Source organism: Mytilus trossulus, unplaced genomic scaffold (genome assembly GCF_036588685.1).
Source record: "Mytilus trossulus isolate FHL-02 unplaced genomic scaffold, PNRI_Mtr1.1.1.hap1 h1tg000085l___fragment_1__unscaffolded, whole genome shotgun sequence".
Taxonomy (NCBI): Eukaryota; Metazoa; Mollusca; class Bivalvia; order Mytilida; family Mytilidae; genus Mytilus; species Mytilus trossulus.
The window spans coordinates 846731-868365 of NW_026963295.1; the positions used below are offsets into that span (position 1 = coordinate 846731).

The 21635-nt window shown below is 32.0% G+C and overlaps 1 protein-coding gene across 1 annotated transcript; it reads left to right on the forward strand.

The window, feature by feature from the left end:
* Positions 1-974: 974 nt before the first annotated feature.
* On the forward strand, positions 975-20380 carry LOC134699824 (prolyl 4-hydroxylase subunit alpha-1-like). Its single transcript, XM_063561236.1, has 14 exons — positions 975-1244; positions 3258-3409; positions 4081-4229; positions 4966-5154; positions 6504-6555; positions 7128-7282; positions 9505-9669; positions 10933-10997; positions 11908-12025; positions 13306-13356; positions 14523-14594; positions 15840-15941; positions 18468-18564; positions 20165-20380. Exons 1-14 carry the CDS (start codon positions 1054-1056, stop codon positions 20248-20250), a joined length of 1644 nt encoding a protein of 547 aa, XP_063417306.1. The 5' UTR covers positions 975-1053; the 3' UTR covers positions 20251-20380.
* The last annotated feature ends 1255 nt before the right edge of the window (positions 20381-21635 follow it).

Genomic DNA, 21635 nt, shown 5'->3' on the forward strand with positions numbered 1-21635 from the left:
GACCTCCTAAGACTTCCACGACGGTCACATAACCCAATATAAACATAAACATAAATAGTCATGATTATCTAGCCAGTCATTTTTTTAAGTATATATATATTTAATATATGGGCGTAACCAATGTCTAGCAAATTGGTTAAATTAAAAGTGACATGAATACAGAAGCCTTGACTTGTAAGTGAATAATTCAACATCCAGGTTTCTTAGCTTATTTTGACAAAATCGAAGTAAACTGGATAGTAAAAAAGAATTATCATTCACTATTTCACTTTCATTAACGGTTGAGACACATAATGTTTCATTATTTTTTTTATATCCCTTTAGCATGTTTAGTTCACATGCAAACAAACATATACTGTTCAAATGACCCTTAAAACCATTATTGTCGTTATTTGATTTTTTTTAGATAATGTTTTTCTTGTTTATACTGTTTTTGACGCTCTGAGTAACTCTCACAAACCTGTCATCTAGCGGGCGCAAAAAAAACTAACAACCCTCAAATAACTGCAATCGGGCGAGCGCAAAGTAAAAAAAACTGCAATCAAGCCGGAGCGCAAAGCAATGAAAACTACAACTTTTTCCTTGTTCACGCGAACGCATCTGAATAGATTGAAAATTATACACACTTATCGATGTGTTAAAGGAAGACACAATCGATCATCTAATGCAATAAATGATATCTCAGATAATTTAAATATCGACTGACGGACATGACAATAGAATCTCGTTTGGCAACACATGTTACACCCATCGTACACGTTCAATTCTCCAAGTCAATAAAGGGGTACAAAAGAGGATGTTTTTTTTTCATTTTATTTATTTATTATATGAAAAATAATTAATATTTTGTTGCATGCCATTTATCTCATTTTGCTAAACGCTTATTTTTTTTCATTTGTTTTTTTTTGATATTTTGATTGGATTAATTAATATCTAATCAACCATTACACTTCGCGCCCCTTTCTATTTCCGCTGCATGGTGAAAAAGTCAGTAGATTAATAAATCTAATTTTACAAAAAGTGACAAAAATCGTAATTTTAAAATATTATAAAATGAAGGCGAACTTACTTTTCTTTTTATTTTTGTTTAACTTGGAAATAAGACACGTTTTTACGGATTTTTACTCTTCAATAGCAACATTGACACAACTTTCTCAGAACGAACTGAAATTAGTGTCAGCCTTACGGAGATTTATAGTAGCACAAGAAAAACAGGAAGAGGATGTCGACAAATTTCTGAAACAGTAAGTTCTTTTTTTTTTTTTTTATAACAGAGGTGGATTGAAAAGAGGGGGGGGGGGGTAGGGGGAATTAATGAAGCAGGACTGAAGCGGACAGTCAGTGCCCCCACCCCCTCTCTTATGAAAATTTCTGGATCCGCAACTGTATACGGTGCATATTTAACTAAATAAGGTATATACCACAAATCAATAAGTTTAACTATGAACAAACAAATATTTAACATATCTAATTTTTACGAGTAAAGCCAAATGTATGCTTGCTTGATTACTTATGAGTTTGAATGTTCCTCTTTGGTATTTTTCGCATCTCCTTTACAAGATAGCGTATTTTATTGCTTTTGAAATGTACTACATTATATATGTTCTATAAATCAATTTACTGCATCTAAAATAAGACACCACAGTCACACAATTTGTGTTTGTTTTTGGAAACATATGATACAGTGACATGGGACCCAGATGCAAAATTGTGACACGCACGATTATGTAATTATACTTCTATCATTTGCCTCCACTGTCTTTGAAAAAATCCAAACCTAAATAAATGATACCAATGTCGAGGTACTTGTCTGTGTACATGGCCCTATTGATGTTTTTTCGATTGACAATCTATGTAGGCAAGAGTATACAATGCTGTCTTAACTGTCTTGCATCATGATGCTTGATTAGGGTGTTTATTTGGTTAAAATAAATGAAAAGGAAATATCCAGAGACGACCGATTTGGATAAGTGCGCTCTGTAGAAATTTCTCTCTCTCTATCTATCGTTTGAGTTAAGCCCTTTTCAACTGTTTTGTTATATTTTTTTCTTATATTGTGCTGTAACTCCTGAACATGCATGAAATATTTGCCACTGGATTTTCAGCAACCAGCAGTCAATCAATCAATACTATTATAGTAAACAAACAATCTCTTCCTTTCGTCACCCTGGATTGACTTTCGCTTAAAAATCGTTGTTAACTTTATGTATTCAAACGAGAACTTATAACTAAACCACAATCATTATGCTACAGTGTATGGTCTAGTCATCCTAAGAATCACACTTCACGGATTGTATATAATATCTTACTTCTATATTTATGGGACAATTGAGTTATAGCGACACCAAGCTGTTTTTATCTATTTAGATACATAATTCCCCTACAAACCATTTTTTCTAGACTTTCCAGTTATTGAAACATACAGCAGATGACTGTACGTTCGTCTGTTTGTTATGATTTTAAGTTCAAACCTCAATTTGATTCCAGCTAGTATTGAAATGCTTTAATCAATACAGCGGCAGCTATTCAACCTGATGGCAATTACTTTTATTTCTATATTCCGACTATGGTCCCGTAGACAAGGGGTCTTTTAGTATTGTATACATACTAGTAACTAGAATCCAAAAATATGTTAAGCTTTGATTTTTTTGAAGATGTCTTGAAATGATTTAATCAATACAGCGGCAGCTATTCAACCTAATGGCAATTACTTTCATGATGTCTACATTTCGACTAGGGTCCCTTTATAGACAAGGGGTCTTTTAGTATTGTATACATACTATATACACAGTTACTTTTGCATTGACACTATTTCTGTACTAAAAATATGTAGTACTGGAAATTTACTTTTAATATTCAGTACTATTTATGTTATTTTAAAATTATTGTAATATTTACGTACCTGTTTTTTACATTACTTGATTTGTACTAAATATTATGGTACAGAAATAATACAATATTCCATGTTTGAAAATTATAATTGTAAGAGATTTGAAATGGAAAAACTTTCAAAATGCTGAAAATGTAACGGTGGTAACCAAAAATCTGTAGTACCTAAATTTCAAGTTCAAATAAAGTACTGTAAAAAACAGGTAAATAAATATTACAATAATTTTAAAGTAACAAAATAGTACTGAATATCAAAAGTAAATTTCCAGTACCACAGATTTTTAGTACAGAAATAGTACCTATGCAAAATGAGCTGTGTATAGTAACTAGAATCCAAAAATACGTTAATCTTTGATTTTTTTTTGAAGATTTCTAAAAACTACAGAAGATACTGTGAGTGAAAAAGTCATAGATAATCCCATAGATGCTTTCCATCTACTGAGGAGATGGGTCGAGGACTGGCAGAAATGTTTTGATATTGTGATTTGCCCAGATTGTGATATGAATGGACCACACATAGGTAAATGTTAATTAAGTTATTAACAACCAATATATTTAAGCAACACGTATACAGTAGTTAGATATCGTTTTTGTAAAGATTTTACAAAACGAAACAAAAAATTAAAACAATAATAACTAAATTGTATTGTAAACTTTTCCTTATCTTGGACATTTTTCAATGACTTAGCTCGATCAGGCGTACAAGTTGATATAAACTATCGGAAGTTTGAAACAATACAGTAATACCAAAAATTTCAAAATTAATTTGAATAGAATTTGAAAAAGAAGATTTTCATGGACAGTCTTAAAATATATAGTTTTCTTTCATGAAGTATAGTTCTGGACCTACATATAGATGTGACTTATTTCTTTGTTTTGATATTCTGATGATAGAAAGTTTATGACTATTCCATCCCATTGGATCTTCTTGAAGATAGAATTCAAACCACTTTCTGTATGTATATACGTCTACACCTGGATGTGACCTATCTCTTGGGTATTTGTCTCATTCATAGGATCAGTATAAAAAACATCGACAAATCAGATCGAATGAACGTCTTATAAGAAAAAATAAAGATTTTTTTTTTATTTAACTTATTTTCTATTTGTTTTAATGTTGTTATTTCTTTTAAAATAATTTTCTCTGTTACTTTGTGTGATCAGTTTCAATTCATGTGTTGTTTCTTACAGATTTTAATTTAACCCGAAGCATAGTCGAGAAGCGTATTGGTGGATGGCCACAGAAAACCGACTTAGATGCAGCTGTCTCTGCCATATTCCGTCTTTGGAATTTTTACCAATTTGATTTACACGAGTTTCTCCATGGGAAGATATTTAAGGTAAAAGAAAAAAAAAAGAAATAACAATGACCCCTGGTGGATGGGTCACTCGTTGTTGTTTTTACTACCTCCCTTCTTACCATAACGCGTTGATTGACTAACTGAATGATTAAATAACTAATGCAGCGTTAACGCCCGAACACACATCTCTTTAAAGTCTTTCTAAAATATTCTTAAAATCGCTTAACATATACCTACCCTTTTCTTTATATTTTCCTGCCAGGAGGCATGCAACAAGTATGAATAATTGATTGTTTTAAATATGACATCAAAATGTTCATGATATTTCTTCTCTTGATCAAGGCATTTCTATTTTCAAACTTAAAACGAGAGGCTTGCCGAGAGTTTTAAATTTAAGTAGAACTATCGAGAGTTGAGAAATGACAGTAAACTATTGCACGAAAATTGGTTTAATTATCCGTTTCACAAATGAGATTTAGATGATATGTAGGCAAACTTTATCTTTCTGGCTTTTTCAATGATCTGTTAAAAAATTGTATCCTTTCTTTAAATATTTGTCATCATGCTGGAATTTCGAGCAATGAAGAAAAAACAAAGCATAGGAAAACCATATGTTGACTAAAAAAAATAACCGTCAAGGAAGAAAACAAACTTTTAAGGCTAAGAGTTAGTGAAATTAAATTATATCCCACTTATTTTAAACAGTAGGTCTACATGTGTTGAATGAAGACAGATACCATATACCGATAAAACTATTTCTTTGTTTCATTTTCAGTTTGAGACCGCTCCATTTACTCCAGCCGATGTTATTTACATTGCAAACAAAGCAGAAGAATCCAATGATATGTATAACTCTATCCAATTCTTAGAGACCTTATTAGATGAATTAAAAAAAGGAAAGTTTCCGAAAAGTCACGTGACTCCAACGACGTTATCGAGGATAATCGCTGCAGCTTATAACAGAGTAAGCATTGAATACAATTTTTTTTATCTTATATAAATTGTATGTATATATATATGGAGCCAAGGCTCCGTGTTGAAGGCCGTACTTTAACCTATAATGGTTTACTTTTTAAATTGTTACTTGGATGGAGAGTTGTCTCATTGGCACTCACACCACATCTTCCTATATATATGTACTGTAAGTGTTATAGGATACATGCTCGCAGTGGCGTATCCAGTCATTTAAAAAAGGGGGGTCCCAACCCAGGTTAAAGGGGGTTCCAGCCATTCAAATGCATTTATCGGCCAAAAAAAGGGGGGTTCCAGCCCCTAGACCCACCTAGATCCGCCAATGACACGATTTGGTCTGAATATATCCACAAGGCCAAAAGAGTCCACAGTAACGATCCCCAGTTACATTTGCATGCAAAAATTGACAAATAGTCTTTCCATACAGTGATATTTTTTGCCTTAAATTTATGGAGAATAAAGGCTTTTTTCCTCTGGGGAAGGATCCCAATTTGAAAAAAATTGGAATAAAATTATTTCCAAAAATAAAATTTTTTCCCAAACTGTGCAGACTCGGTAGTAATTGTGCATGAATACAAACTGAAGACGCTCATTTATACATTTTTCATGCCTAGAATTGATATATGTGCAGATTTGAGGGTCTATTTATGTATTATCACTGACAAAAAGTGGTCTTCTTTCAAAGCAGGGTTTGACTCTTGAAAGCGGGTCTGTAAATTGAAGTTTCAGTCAAATTCATAGTCTATTCTAAATTTCCCAATTTGATAAAAATTACGCATATTCCCGCCCCCCCCCCCCACCCCCCCAAAAAAAGGGTAGAGGTAGTTTTGAAAACAGCCAACAATTGAATTGCCATTGAATTATAATTACATTAGATGTATGTTTCATTATAATACGTTATTCTGATTGGCTAACTGCACATCGCATGTTATTCCGTAAGCAATTGCATTAGACAATAAAATTCATCATTCATGCTGACACGAGGTCCCACAATAAAGTGCACAGGTGAATTAAATAAAACTGTATAAACATCGTGTTTTCATGATCCTAGCAGTATTGAATGCTTCTTTTTGCAACTTTATAGGGTTGTAAAAGCGTTGACCGTGTGTACATTTTTAGAATGAAGCGCTCCGCGCTTCATACAAAATGTACTTCTGTCAACGCTTTTACACCACAATAAATTTACAAAAAGAAGCATTCAATTCTTAAATAATCCTTAAACTGGTAAAGGGCTCTGTGTTTTAAATTCTCCAAGGAAGTAACATCATCCTTAAATAACATTTAACGATCACTGATTTATAGTATTACTATTATTGCTTAATATACAATGTTGTTTTGTAGTATGATATGCCTGGGAAATCAGTAGAAATCTTAAAAGAGTGTACAAAAGCAGGTAAGCGACAAAAAGATGAATAAGCGTTGTGATATAAAGTCCTTAACAATACAAATACATACAAGCTGTTAAAAATATCATTGATATTATTGATCAAGCACAGATAAGTGACAAGAATTGGTTCCCAAAGTATATATTAGCGAAATGTTGTTTCCTATTCTATTCGGATCAATGTAGAAGTACTAGGCATTTAATTGTTATTACAATAAAACCGAGTAGCCAGCACACAATTTGTAGTGCATTAATACAATTCTTTACTATTATGAAATTTGACCACACACTTTAATTAAATTATATTTTCATATTTTGCAAAAGGTTACCCTCATATTGGAAAGCGAGAAAGTTGTAGTTTATTGAAATTGAGGACCGTTAGGGATTTACAGAAAAGAGAAAAACGGATTAAAAAAAATGATACAAAGAATAGAGAATCATGGACAATGTAAAACGAATACACAAAAAATATGGAATAAAAGTTAAAAAATAAAGAAATAAAGGACCCCAACCTAAACCCTCAGAAAATGAATCAGACAGTATCATATCTATTTTGTTTTAATTATTTGTTCCTAACACAGAACCTGGGAATAAAAGACTACACAATGACTTTGACTATTTCAAAACGAGGGCAGCAAGTATATCCAAACTAGAGAATGTGACGGCATTTGATAAAGTAGATGCAGAGGACAATATGACAAAAGATTACGAGAATTTGTGCAGAGGTAGTTTAAAGGTGAGGACACACAGACATATGATCACTATGGTTAGTACATGGGACTACTATCACAAAGGTGTCTGGTTCGATTCCATTCTGGGATGAAAATTTCAGGGACTTATTTTTCGACTCTCCCTTGACATCATTTGCGAGTATGGTCTTGAGTAAACGACGATAGTCCGTCGAAAGGGAACGATAAATGGCTGACCCGTGTTAAGAGATAGAGCCATGATATCTCTTGCACGTTAAAGACACCCTTGTAGATTTCGAAAAAGAGCAGGCTAATGCCGCTACAAGGTAGCACTCGCACCCGCAAAGTGTAAAGGGATTTATATAAGTTGCAAAACTTGTAACCTATATAATCCACTGTAAATAAATATGATCACCGAAAATGAAAAGCAATGTGGAATGCTCGAATTGATCGGTATGTATCATCAGCATTTTTTCATCAAACTTTGCGCTTTAGTACTAGTACCGAAAATTAATTCCTTAAAATTTGTGTTCTCTTGTCGCTACAGTACACTATCGGTGCGGAGATTTCGATGGAATGACAACAGTTTAGTTTATTCCTCAGCGCAATGTTGCCAGTGTTGATCGATTTTTGAAGACGAAGTCTGTGTACTTATCGCAAGGAATAATGAGGAATTATTTATATTATCATTATTTTGAGTTTAGATTACAGTACCTATTTAAAAAACTCCTACGTCGCCTGAAAGATACAAGAAATGTCAGAGTCCATAGATTGACTCTAATTGAATACTTTATATATGTTGTGTACAAGTTATCATTTTGTACAAATTATAATTTGTACACAAATATTGTACAAATTATAATTTGTATTTTGACTTTGTACAAATTGTAATTTGTACAAAAAGTGCTTGTACAAATTACAATTTGTACAAAATTGGACAAAAAAATCACTTATAACTTGTACAATAATTTATCATATGGATTTTGGAGAAACAGCATTGATACACATTATTGAATTGCTATCAAATGACAACACATTACACCTAGGTTTAAAAATTCAAAAGTCAGTATTTTATCATTTGTTTGAGCAGGTGATCTAGTGATTTATGGAATCTTATTTTGCAAACCATCATTTCACTCTCAATTCGATGACGACCTGTTTTCTCTTTAGCTGCTTCACATATATAGAGCAAACGTTGAAGCTCAGGAACCGTTGCTGTGAATGAACATGTGTATTTGTTTATTGAAAAAATAATATTTTATGAAAATAAACCATTGCAAAGAGCGTTCACCTGCTGGAACCCCTGGCTCCAAATAATAGACTGATTTTATAAGTTAACTTTCACGTAATGATTTAAAATAACTACCCAATCCATGCACCTCAGATTGAGATTTTCTGCTCTTTTTTAAAATTGTTATTTTTTATATTATACGTTTATGAAGGATTTAAAATATCAACTTTATGTGCTTGTCTCGATTTTGCTGATGTACTATGAACTTACTTACTATTATTATTATATATGTAGTTTTGAATAAAAAAAAAAAACTCAAAAATAACGATACGTACTATTCAAGCACTACTTTCAAATGATATTATTTTAAGGATAAAGTAGTAGGTATTAACAATTTGAAAAAAATCCTTTTTGTTTACTTTTTTTTCTCTCAAAAATTTCGAAGATCTAACTGCCTTTTATATTTGTGTAAAAACGGTGTATTTTGTTAATAAGGTTTGGTGTGTAGTCAGTTAACTACAATTATATTGTGTGAATCAGTGCATTTTTTCACCAAAATTCATATTTGAAACTGTTGTACAAGTTATAAGTGAATTTTGGTCAAATGTTGTACAAATTACAATTTGAACAAGCACGTTTTGTACAAATTATAATTTGTACAAAGTCAAAATACAAATTATAATTTGTACAATATTTTTGTACAAATTATAATTTGTACAAAATGATAACTTGTACACAACATATATATACTAGTACTCTGTAATTGATGGTATAAATATGAATTACCATACTTCTATTATTCAAATGGACCTGATGCCCATTTTGATATTAATTGTGTCGACATGAACATGACATTTAAGTTTATCAACTTAGTATGTACCAATTGAGTATAGATTTTTGGCCCGTATATTTAGCTCACCTGGCAGCGAATGCTTGTACCTACCATGCTTGACATTTCCGCCATTTCACGAAATAAGTTTTCAGTTTGACTCATATATTAATTGTAACTCTATCTTATTTGATCTTATTTTATTTCAGAGTCCCAAAGAGCTGTCAAGACTCTTTTGTTATTATAAAGCAACTGATGATCCATTTTATTTCGTAAAAACAGAGCTAGCAAATTTACAGCCACGAATATTTCTTTTTCATGATATAATATCTGACGATGAAATAGGATTTTTCCGAAACATAAGTGAGAAAAAAGTAAGTACATGTACAGATCAGAACATGTCAGAACAAATTTTCAGTAACTTCAAGTAATTTTAGTTTTCTCGCTTGAGTTGTTTTACATTGTCTTATCGAGTCCTTTTAAAGCTGACTATGCGGTATGGACTTTGCTAAATGTTGAAATGTACGGTGACCTATATAGTTGTTAATGTCTGTGTCATTTTGGTCTTTTGTAGACAGTTGTCTCATTGACAATCATACCACATCTTCTTTTTTTTTTTATATTAGCCCATAGACACATTAAACTACTCCACATTCTGCATGACCCTCTTCGGTAATATTTGATTGTCTCATATGCAATTGCACCACAGTGATCTCAATAATTAATATTCATGCAGTTACCATTTTGAATTTTTATTTAGATTTTGGTGTGTGTTTGTTTGTGTCTTTACTTGTTTTAAGCTTATATTCCAGTTATCTAAGGGTTGACTTCAGATTAGGGTGATGGTTGGTGCCTTTTTAAACGTTTAAACTCGATGTATTTGTTTGCACATGTCAAAAGTCAGAAACCTGTTGTTCAGCGGTTGTTGATGGTTGATATTGGTCATGAATGTTTCTTGTTTCTCGTTTTTTTTTTTTTTTAGATTAGACCGTTGGTTTTAATGTTTGAATAGTTTTACGTTAGTCATTTTGGGGCATTATATAGCTTGCTGTTCGGTGTGAGTCAAGGCTTCGTGTTGAAGGCATTATTTTGACCTATAATGGTTAAATATTTTTAATAATTCAGAATTGGAAGGAAATCTGTCTTATTGACACGCATACCACATCTTCTTATATCTGATTAAACATTTATTGTTATATTGAACTGAGATTTTGTGACAACGGATCACACATTATTTTTTAGGCTATTTTTATCCAAGAGATTTTGTTAATTTTGTAATGTTTTGTTATGGTGGAAGTCAGGCTTATGTAATGAACAATCATAAAAAAAAACCAGTCATACAATACAAATGTATGAGTGTCTTCATAAGGGGTATACAGTTTCTTCATTTTTCAACTTTTTATACAATTTCCTATATCAATTTTCGTTATATATTAGCATCTATTCAGCTATACTATTCTCTATTCTTCACTTTTTGGACTTTTTTCATTCTGTTTTTGTTTTCAGTAGTATCGGCCAAATTATTCTCTTTTCGTGCACTATACACCTCATTCAGAATCTCTTAAAGTATACTCGTATAAGGGTTACATTTGATCTCAGAGTAAGTGTCCACTTACGCTGTATTTATATCATTTTAGTTAGCACGATCTACAACAACGACAAAGCAGGGGATGATCGGTTCAGAGGACAGAATAAGTCATACGTAAGTAATATAGAAATACATATTTACACGTGACCATGTTTGGCTAAATCTTCAGTGATTGTTCTTAAATCAATCTTTTCTTCGTAACAAGATGTGGGTGTTTTTGTTATTTCGGTTATGTCGTTTTTGGTTCTTGTATAAAACGTTTACGTTTACGTTTAATCTTAATTGTAAACAGTAGATGGCTATTCTTCTTAGAATAGAATATACACACAGTGCAGAGACAACAACGCAACCAAAGATAAGAAAACGCAACAAGGCAACCACGTGGTTTCAAATTTCGACACCGAAAGATGGGCTTCAGCAGACCATAATGTTCTTATGTCGTTTTAGACATTTAACTTCTTACGTATTTGATTGTTGATTAAAAGTTTTGGATTGGAGCGTTCCTGAAGGTTAAAAGAGGAAATCGCTTCGGATGTACTAAATTTGAAAAAAATTATCACATTTTTATTTTACATCTAGGAATTGATCAGTTGAGTGTTTTCAATTTTGTACTGTTGTTTGTCTTTTTGACGTTTTCGTTTTCATTTTCGAACAATGTTGTTTGTTTGTCTACTTGTTTGTCTACTTGTTTTTGTTCTTTTTTACCCCCACTTCACCTCCGGAAAAAATGGTGGACAGAATATTTTCACAAAATCATGAAATAGAGAGCATTAACTTTTGGTAACATGAAAAATGGATACAGAACATGTAAGCTACTCAACATTTCATTAACTTTACTAGTATTAAAGCACTTCAGACATGAAATGTCCTCATGATTTTATGAGCCTACATTTAGCTTCAGTGGTGTCAATTTTTTTTTTAAATCGGATGATCCCGACCGTGTTGGTTTTAACATAAGGTCAAAGAGATTGAATCCAGTTATAGATATATTGATTTCATTTAGCTCTATTTTTTATTCAAACAGTGCCTGGCTGAGCGATCTAGACTTTTTGGAATTAAAGAAATTGACTTTACGAATAAAACTTATAACAGGACTGGAGACAGAGTTCAGGACACGTTATAGTAATACTGAACAATATCAGGTATATATTTTATTTAAAAAAAAGTAAAATCGGACTGCTGAATTGAACATCAAATTATTTCTAGAAAAATGTATATTTATTCCATATATTTTTCTCCTGCTTGTTCACTTTAAAATTCTCTGCCAGGGCCAGTGTGATCTTTCCAATCACATTGGTGTCCGTGTTCTGTAGAAGATGCCATACATCTGCAAGCAAATGATTACTAATGTTAATTCAACTGATCGGACGGATCTTACGTTTTAATTTGCATATTGACAGTCTATGTGTGTGATAAGGATGCATTCCGTTATAACTATTATTGATTTCCGATCACCTATCAGTGTCAACAAATGGATATACAAATGAACTGAGTGTATGATATTGGACGAATAACTGGACACTTCATTGATGAGTTTATCCAAAAATACCTGTCTATAGATGGACTTGTCTATGATGACCGAACTGGTTAAACCCTGCCCAGTCAAGTAAAATAAATCAAGTATTGACATATACGACATTTAATGCTTCAAGGATCCATGCCCTTAAATGCGAACTGTCTGTTGTGTTTTGGTGACAAAGTAAAGAAGATAAAAGGAATAAGGAAAATATCAACAAAAAAGAGATTTCAATCATGCATTCTATTCTAGTCTATAATGTTGGAGAGTGTACAATGTACATAGGGTATTAAGTTAGGTTACAATGTTGGAGAGTGTACAATGTACCCTATTTAGACCCAGGTGAGCGACACAGGCCCTCTAGTGCGTGTAATATGTTTCTGCTGTTGAATTGTTTTATATCTAAATTGTTTTATTTATATATAGGAATACCTAAAACATTAACCTTACGATCAATTTTATAGTTTCAGCTTTGGTTTGTCGACTCTTGTTTGTCTTTACGTCGTCCCCTATTTAGTATCAAATGATGGTCTTTGGCTTCCCCCTTGTTCCCTTACACTTTTGATCACATAAACCATATGTCATATTATCAATAGTTCTAACAGTCATGCCTGTTGTTATACACCTTGTTATTGATAAAATCACAAGAATAAACGCATATTAGATATTTCTCCAAGATAACGAAGCATGATTACTTTTTTTTTTTATATAAGAGAATTAAGCAAAACACAAAGACTCTACACCATTGGTAACTTGGTTTTATAATATAGATTGTCAAAACAAGAAAGTGTTCACACTTTCGCAACTTCTGCATTAAACACTTGTTAAAGATCTATTCTGCACTATATATGAAATGTTTTAAAACGTGAGTGTAACAGCTACTATTAGGAATTATTTTATTTCTAGATTCTTAATTATGGCGTCGGAGGAATGTATAAACCACACGTTGACCCGCTGGTGAGTTTAGTGTAACAGCTACTATTAGGAATTGTTTTATTTCTAGATTCTTAATTATGGCGTCGGAGGAATGTATAAACCCGCTGGTGAGTTTAGGATTTACACAGAATAAAAACTCAATATAAATCATTTGAAATTGACCTTGATAATACCTTTTTAATTCTTTACCAAGAAGGTAAATGCTCACTGGCCTTACTGGTTGAAAAAACAAGACGTTCACATATTTGCTTGATCGATAAGCATTTATTAACCAGGGTGGTTTATTGCCAAAATGTATACATTAAAAAAGGTTAAAGATTTTATAATAGCATAATACATTTGTCATATTATCAATAATTCAAACCGTCGTGACTGTTGTTATACACCTTGTTATTGAACAAATCACAATACTAAACGTCGATTAGCCATTTCTCAAGATAACGAAGCATGTTAACTTTAATGTCGTGGCTGTGAGTGTTCAAATCGTGTTAATGGACGAAACACTGCATTCAACAACAGTTGAATCCGCCTTTATATTTTAGGAGGACCAACATGTCTTATATGTGTGCAGGTTTGTTTCAAATCAGGTTTAATGTTCGTCTTACAATTGTATATTGGAAACATCTAACATACTTTGTGCCTGGTATCCAATGATAATCAAACCTGATAACAAAAACATCACACATGAAATAAAGTAACAAATGAAGTAGAACAAAACACTTATTTATCTTTTTTATTGTTGTAAAGTATCAAGAGCACCTGAGCCACGCCATTGTTTATTTTGTGTTCATATTGAACTACTTTAGTTTTCTATGTTTTGTTTTGTGTAATTTTGTTTGTCCTGATTTTTTTTGAATTTTACTGTGATGTTGTCTTCCGCTTCTTTATGCTGACAGAAATTAAATGTAACAACAGAAATTTCAACAGCAGTAACAATCTGTTGCACTTCAGATTTACTTTTTTTGTAAATTAAAAATATATATCAAAAAGATAGGCGACATACTGTAAACCAACTTATTTTCGCGGATACTTTATATCGCGTTTCAAAAAAAAAATCCCTGCAAACAAGTCTAAGGGTAAACAACAGTATTACACAAAACACGATATAGAAAATGAGCAATATGAACTCCACCATAACCAAGAGTAACATATATGGCTACATATGGACATTCTGATTTTTGTTATAGTCGGAGGACCGTTCCATGTTCCCAGGAGAATGCCGAGGATCCGGAGATAGAATTGCCACAATTATGTTTTATGTGAGTAATAAAATGATATAAACACTAATCCAGGCATATAATTGATTTAAAAACTGTTAGCTTGATATGGATGGATCCCAAAATACAAAATATATGTTTACTGTTCAGTCTATTTGCAGATACTCCAACTGCGGTATATTCAGTAATGTCCAGTACTTGCATTAAATTTATTACAATTTTCTATTTTCAATATATAATTAGTCAATAATAATCAATGCCTGCAACATTTACTTTGATATATCAAGTACACATCACTATTCTTTCCAAACCATGACTAATCAGTTCTTCACTGATAACAATAAACAGGCTGATCTATTCTAGATTTCCCGAAAAAAAAATAACGAGTCGAGGTTTGGAGATAAATGACTTAAAAATGTTTAAATCTGACATTTCAGATGATAAGATTCAATTTAAAAATGACCGTATTGGTTTACAATACATTTGCCTATCAAATGTGGATGTGCAAAACATATATTTCCTATAAAACACGTTTGATTCAAATTGAAAACTAGTTTCAAATTGATAGCCTGTTTGAGTGTTTAATAGTTACAAATAATTGGAATGCTCAGGGTACGATACCAGTCTGACAGTTAATCTTTCGTTTCTCTTAATCTTTTTGATTAATTCATAATGCCTATGTTTATGTAAAACGTACTATATTGGTTTGCATTCATTATTTAGTCAAATATCTGAGGTGCTCTGTCTATTTACGTAACCTCAGCTAATCGGAGCAAACAAATACTTGTATACAGATATCATATATCAGTGGACAAAAAAGGGTCGCGCATACAATTTCGCCTGATTCATACATGATTTTACTTCAAAATTAACACGATAATTTTAAGGTTCACTGTGGAAAAGCGCGTCGGACGCATGGAATTTATAACATGTAGTTTTCATTATTCTGGTAACCTGAAATTGTTTGGGCTTTCCTTATTGTTGAAGGCCGAACGGTGACCTATAGTTGTTAATTCTGTGTCATGTTGGTTCTTGTAGAGAGTTGTCTCATTGGCAATTATACAACATCTTCTTTTTTAAATGAAATTCGTTGATAATTTTAATATGAAAAATGATGGTAAATTGCTGTAACTGCCGAAAATGCACCCTTAATATTTTATTTTATTAATTGTGCTATCCTTTTACAGAAATTTCAGTATAAAAATACAACAATAAAAATCCTGCATAAGAAAAAACACAAACAAATAAGTATTCAATGTTTCATTTACTGAATGTTTCATGAACAAGTATATATGCATTGTTTACTTTTGTATTCAACAGCTATCGCATGTGATGCATGGTGGAGCGACAGTGTTTCCGAACATAAAGACAAGAATTCCGGTTCAGAAGGTAATTTTTTGTCAAAATGTCTGTTTTGATCACGCATGTAATTATAATAGAATTTTATACGACTGTCATACAAATGAGAGGTTTAGCTCTATATAACCAGGTCCAATCTACCATTTTATACATTTCAAAAGACCTGTACCCAGTCAGGAATATGACAGTTGTTCATTCGTTTGATATGTTTTATCATTTGATTTTGCCATTTGATTAGGAACTTCGGTTTCAATTTTCCTCAGTATATTTGTGATTTTACCTCTTCATTGAAGGCATCAAAATTACATCTGCAGACTTTCATTTACATTTTAAGTTTAAAAGAGATAATTTCTATAACTTGAGATCGACCCTTGTTTTTTTTAATTGGGATCGTGTTGTTCAGTCTTGTATAGTTTTACACATTAGATATACGACAAATCAAAAAAAGCTCAGATAAAGTAAAATCTTAACATTTCAATTTGATAAATAGGTAAACATAGATATAAAAAGATGTGGTATGAGTGCCAATGAGACAACTCTCCATCCAAGTCACAATTTATAAAGTAGTCCATTATAGGTCAAAGTACGGTCTTCAACACAGAGCCTTGGCTCACACAGTGACTGACTCACACCGAACAAAAAATAAAGCTATAAATGGCCCAACAATTACTAGTGTAAAATTATTCAAACGTGAAATCTATGGAAAAAAAACGAGAAAAGAAAAACACTTATGGACTACATCAACAAAAGACAAATAATGCACATCTCATTTCTGACTTAGGACAGGTGCAAACAATTGCAGCGGGTTTTAAAAGTTTTAATGGTACCTAACCATCACCCCTTTATGAAATAATAGTGTAACATCACAAAAAAAACACCACAATATAAAATAACAATTGAAATGGTTTGACTCAATGAAAAGACTTGGTAACACAAGTGAACATACACTGAACAAAATAATTTTGATCTATGATACAATGTAAATACAAAATCAATAAAATAAGGAATGAATACTTTAAGTAAAAGTATAATACATCTCTTGATATGCATTAAAGTGAGACAAAACTCATCAAAGTGATATTCCAACTTGATAGACGAAAACGAATTGACATTGTCAATAACATATGTTAAAACGACCAGAAAGCAAACAACAGCACATAACACACCATACAAAGATAGCGACTAGTATGCTATAATTCTGCGTAGTTGGAAAACAAAATGAAACTATCATACTAACAGTACAGTCAAATACAAGTGAATCTTCTAAATATATTATCATTCATTGTTGCTTAGGTTTTACTATTAAAGAATCTTTCACTTATCATTATGTTTCCAATTTAAGCAGATATCATACCTTTAGCTGGAGAAAAATTTTGTAATTCATGATCACCAATTGGATCATGATTATATTTTGTTTACACTCTTAGTCTTGCCATTCGTGAATCGTATATAACCTGCAGTGTATGAGTGGTATGAATAGATATTGACTCAACTACATCCACTGAATTAAACATCTTAAAATCGATCAGAAATAGCGAATACAAAACATAAATATTTTGATTTGCTTTTCGGATAACAGAAAAAGAAGAAAACAATCCAAAAGAGATACCTGTTCATGACACACAAACCAGTGCATACAAAGGACATGGCACACTAAAAACAAAACAAATCGGCTTTAATGCTGTTCATCATCTCAAAATCACATTGAAGCATGTAGCAAATATCAAACTTTCGTTTGTCTGCAAGTTTAAGCAGTTTTTTTTTTATCAAATTGAACGCATGCTGTTGACTAGCATGTCAAAAGTTGACCAACAATATTTATATGGGACTAGTCAATTAGATGACAATTCTGTCCATGTTGTTGTTTGCATTTCAGAGTAAATAATGCAATGTACCAATCAGTTTCAGTCAACGAAATAGTATATATCTCATTCAGGTTATAGTCCAAATACGTGTTATGTGCAGTAAAAACAGCATGAGACGTTGTTGTTTGTTAATATAATGCAAAACTGAAATACATAATGTATACATGACATTAGTGTATAGCACGCATTGTTTATTTTTGTTCAGGTCTGTTGAAAAGGGAATCGAGTTGCTTTTATATTATATTTAAGGCGTAAGTGTTTTTTTTTTTATTGTTGTTCATACAGGTAATAGTATTGTTTGTCATGAAAACATGCTCAAAATTCAAAATGTCATATTCGGTTACGTTTCTGAGTTGGAACATTTACATGACATATTTTCTAGTCGTATACGTATTTGGTCATGATTGTCCTAAGATAATAGTCCAGTACCAATCGCTATTGAGTAAGAAATACTGACTTAATATGCATTATAAAATAGAAGGACACGGTATATTAAACATGTAAAACATGTTCTTTTATCGCTTTTTAAAGCACATATGATTGCCACCAGAGAGAGGTTGGTATTGCTCAGTCTTGATTTTTGTCGTTTTCCGATTTTTATATAGCTTTGTTAGTTTTTCTTAAATTTATGAGTTTGAATATGCCATCGGTATCTCTATTTTATCTAATCAAATAATTTTAATCTCCTCAGGGTAGTGCAGCTTTTTGGTATAACTTGGAATTAAATGGAGAGATAGACCAACGCATGTTGCATGCTGGATGTCCTGTTCTTGTTGGTTCTAAATGGGGTAAATATGTGATGATTGTTTGAAATAATTTAATTATTGTAAATTTTCATGATTAAAAAAAAACTAGCTTTTGTTTCTTGGATATTTGTCTTATTTGAAAATATCATGAGGATTTTCCATCTTTTTATTATTATAAAAAAGGGTCAAATAATTTGCACATATAATCAATTGCAAGCAAAAAGCAACTTCGAAAAGAAGGTTACGTGTACTTGTTTTCTAGCTACTTGGAAAATTCAGTTGAAAAGTGAATCTTGAGCGCAATATGTCAAAGTTTAACGTCAGGAAAAATAACTTTTACATAACCAACGTTATTACCTCCCCTGAATCGTATGCCCGTTAGCGTTTTCCTCGGACATGAATAATGGTATTCACTTGTTTAACAAATCAACATCAAAAATAAATCTGAATCAGGAAAGAGATACAAGATGGAAAATGTCTTTTTATATGTATTTTTTAGAAACTTATTTCGGGAAAAAACCCAAACTTATACATTTTAAACCAATGTTTTATAAATGAAAACGTGAAGAACTAGTACTTAATGACCAGCTGCATATAAATAGTATAGACAGTCCATCGGAGGTTAAGATTACATGAGGAAGCTGGACCTAAATATCATAAACGATTCTTAATTTAACAATTAATGAAAAGGTGAAGAATATGAACTATATGACTTACTGCAACTTGATAGTATCGATAAATGCATCTAAGGTATAATTTGCCTAAGGTTGTTTTCCTACTCATTTCCTAATTCAACAGCGCAAAATTAAGAAATAGAAATATATTTCTACGATAGTATTCACTGACATTGACATGACAACAGCAGTACGTTCTAGGTCACCAACTGTTACCAAATTCATCGAATGAAATGTTTGCCTGCCGGAGTTAGAACCCTTTCTTTCATGATTTCTTAATTTAACCCGCACAGTATTAAGAAAACAAAAAGAAACATGAAAGTATTCATCTTTGTGTCATACGCAATGGCACTGAGTGATGATACCCTATATGAGTACGGAACGAAATGACCACAATCAATAATTATCAATCATCAACTATTGTCCACTATCACCAATTATACACCATCTACTATTGTCTACCATCAACTATTGGCTAGCTTTAACTATTGTCCACCATCAACAATTGTCAACCATCAACAATTGTCCACCATCAACAATTGCCCACTATCAACTATTGTCCACCATCAACAATTGTCCACCATCAACTATTGTCCACCATCAACTATTGTCCACCATCAACAGTGTCCACCATCAACTATTGTTCACCATCAACTATTGTGCACCAAAAACAATTGTCCACTATCAATAATTATCCACTATCAACTATTGTCTACCATCAACAACTGTCCACCATCAACTATTGTCCACAATCAACAATTGTCCACCATCAACTATTGTCCACCATCAACAATTGTCCACCATCAACTATTGCACACCATCAACTACTAGTAAAGTCCACCATTAACATTTGACCCAGAGATATAATTTTGATAATGCAAACATTTTTTCAATTATATTTTTTTCTATGTCATTCAGTGTGGTTTAAACTGTGATGTAATTTCTAATAACAAATCTATACATTGCAGTGTGTAACAAGTGGATACGAGAACGTGGACAGATTTTTAAAAGACCATGCGGATTGAAAAAGAAATCAAAAGAAAGAAGACTATGAAATTTGTATTAAAAGAGTCTACTTGTCTATGCTTTATATGATTTATTAAAAAAGAAATATCAGTTTTCATTATTCTCAACTATTTGCTACGGAAACATGTAACATTATCATTAAACAAATATAACATTGATTATGTGTTATGTTATAGATGCTTATAAGCATTATGCTTTTTGTAGGTGAGTACCTATTGCGTGTAGACAATACAAATTTCTAGTTAGGTATACTCGTGTTGAGACACCTTATTTTGCACAAAAAAATCTTCATAGGTCGATTCACAGCGAAACTGTCAATATATCTTTTTTGATTCCTTTATTCGTGAAATATTAATTCAATTTATGAAATAGGTTTAAACTCATAAAACTTGTTGAAATCTGCCAATTCTGGTTGAATGATTGGCACAGGAATTTGAAATAAATATCTACAAAGGGAGTCGTTTTAAAAAAAAACCCTTAATACTATGATTGATCGTAGGTAAAGTGAATAGACTTCTTTCGAGTTTGTCCTTCACCGAAATAAACTTGTCAATTATGCGTGCTTTTGTGACGTCATTTACCAGATAGAGGGGATTGCCTGTATCCCTGCACTATTAACGTTCATCAAGCGTCTTAGTGATCGTCATTGTGCAGGATAAACTAGAAATGATGTTTGTTCTGTATGTACTTAACCACAATTCCCTAATGACAGCAGTGCTGATTGACAATTATGAGAATGCAATTTGCCAAATAAATTGTGCAATATAGTATTATAGTTTTCATAGCCAGAAATAAGTAGTGTTTTTGTTTATTAATATTCATATTATGTAAATGAGAATTGTACCACGTGATAATAGTTTAAACTGGACTGGCTTGATATTATTAAAATCTTTAAAACACGGATATTATAAGTTGCCCGTCACAGAGTCCTTGTTTATAATCACTTTGATATTTCCGTAAAGTTGTCAGGCGGTCAAAATCAAAAATATGAACGCGAATTTAGTGATTTTTTCTCATTTTCGTGAGTTAATTCTTCTTGAAATAGGGGCATTTTCACTTGACGTGGGAACCTAGAGTTCAACGACTACACATACAAGGTTTTGACTTGCTTATTCTTTGGACATACACGTTTCAAATTTCACACCGGCAACCTGTTTTACTAATGAACTAGTTAACCAATTTTCAACACGAAATTTGCTAATTTGGCGTTTCAGCCATTTTAGCCAGTATCTTCTACTGCAATGTTAAACGCCTCTCGCTTCAAATTTAAAATAGCTCAGGAACCTTTGATTTTTGCAACAACAGTCATTATGGTTCGTTTAAATGGTGTATATTGCTGTGAATATTTATTTTCTGCCCCGGCAACCTGTCTATCACTTAAATTAAAGTTAAAATAGACATTTTTTTCAAAAT